The following is a 1,346-nucleotide window of genomic DNA, read 5'->3' as shown; positions in this document are numbered from 1 at the left end:
CATTCCCAGTGCCTGGAGCTGCGGGGGGAACAGTCCCGGGCCTCTTCCCCCCTCCATTTCCCTGGCCATGTCCACAGGGGATGGGGTGGGATGAGGCAGAATCGGCTGCAGCCACCAGCCCTGTGGCTCAGCTGTGCCACTCACCTTCCTGCAGGGGCTGGGCCTGCTCCATCTTCTCCGGGTGCTGGAATGGGGCAGCTCCAGGGCCTTCCTTCTTCTTCTTCCGAAAGGGCCTGAGCAGGCTCAGGCGTCTTCCCGCCATCCCACAGTCTGCCTCTTGAAGGCACCTGCAAGAGAGAGACACCTCGGAAGATCTCCGGGTCAGCAAGTCCGGCAGGCTGCCCTCGAGGCCACCTACCGCAGGGATTGGAGACTCCGGAAAATTTCCGGGTCCCCAATCCTGCGGTCTGGCCTCGAGGGCACCTGAAAGAGAGAAAAGCCTAACAAACGGTATGGGTCAGCAAGTCCTGCAGTCTGGGCTCAAGGACACCTGAAAAACAGAAAAGCCTAGCAAACGCTAGGGGTTAGCAAGTCCTGCAGTGCGGCCTCGAGGGCAGCTACCGCAGGGATTGGGGACACCTCGCAAAAGCTCCGTGTCACCAAGTCCCGCGGTCTGGCCTCGAGGTCGCTCGCACCGCAGAAAATCCACCAAAACGCTCCGGGTCAGAAAGGAAGGAGTTGTCTGCACGGGGGCTCCGCACAGCTCCGCTCTATCCCGTCCGTCCCGTCGCACGCTCCGAGGAGCACTGAGGCGTTGCCACCTCCCCACCAGTACTATGTCCTCCCGTGTCACAAAGGGCCCTGTGACACCCTGCCCCGTGCCATCCCACCGTGTCACAAAGGGCCCTGTGACACCCTGCCCTGTGCCCTGGGGACTCCCCCAGCCTGGCCAACCTGCCCCAGGTGGGAAGGAGTCCGTTCTGCAAAGTATCTAAGACAGCTGGACATGAACTTTAGGCACAGCTGAAAAACTAAGCAAACCCTCCCCTGCTGGCACGGGCTCCTTGGGAGAAGTGCCGGCTGGTGGCCCTCCCAAACACGGGGCTGTGACACACAGAAGGAACGTGGGGGCAAGGGCACCAATGCTGCTGCCACCCCATTGCCCGGGGCTGCACCAAAATCAGCAGCTCTGGCAAGTCCTCGCCCAAGGAGACCTGCCACCGCCCCCAGTCCTGGCAGGGCTGGTGCCCCTCTCCTGTCCCACAGAGCTGTGTCCCCGGGGCACTTCTCTGCCACAGGGCAGCCAAAGCCAACGGGCACTGATGTCTGTGCTCTTGCAGGGGGCTGTTGGGAGCGGCAGCTGGAGCAATTGGTGGCCGTGCTCGGCAGCTGTCAGAAGGCAGAAG

General features: G+C 62.6%; 1 protein-coding gene across 1 annotated transcript in view; it reads right to left on the bottom strand.

Moving 5' to 3' along the window:
* LOC113941557 overlaps positions 1–423 on the bottom strand; it is a gene marked incomplete at its 5' end in the record, with an annotated part of 1,919 nt that extends 1,496 nt beyond the window's left edge. The window contains 2 exons of the mRNA XM_027632713.1: positions 138–287; positions 359–423. Coding sequence (XP_027488514.1) covers positions 138–287; positions 359–423 — 215 coding nt within the window. The remainder of the gene's footprint in view (positions 1–137; positions 288–358) is intronic.
* Between the last annotated feature and the right edge of the window lie 923 nt (positions 424–1,346).

This window comes from Corapipo altera, unplaced genomic scaffold (genome assembly GCF_003945725.1).
Source record: "Corapipo altera isolate COAL_440 unplaced genomic scaffold, ASM394572v1 61455, whole genome shotgun sequence".
NCBI classification, from domain to species: Eukaryota; Metazoa; Chordata; class Aves; order Passeriformes; family Pipridae; genus Corapipo; species Corapipo altera.
This window is presented reverse-complemented; position numbering and strand designations above follow the sequence as displayed.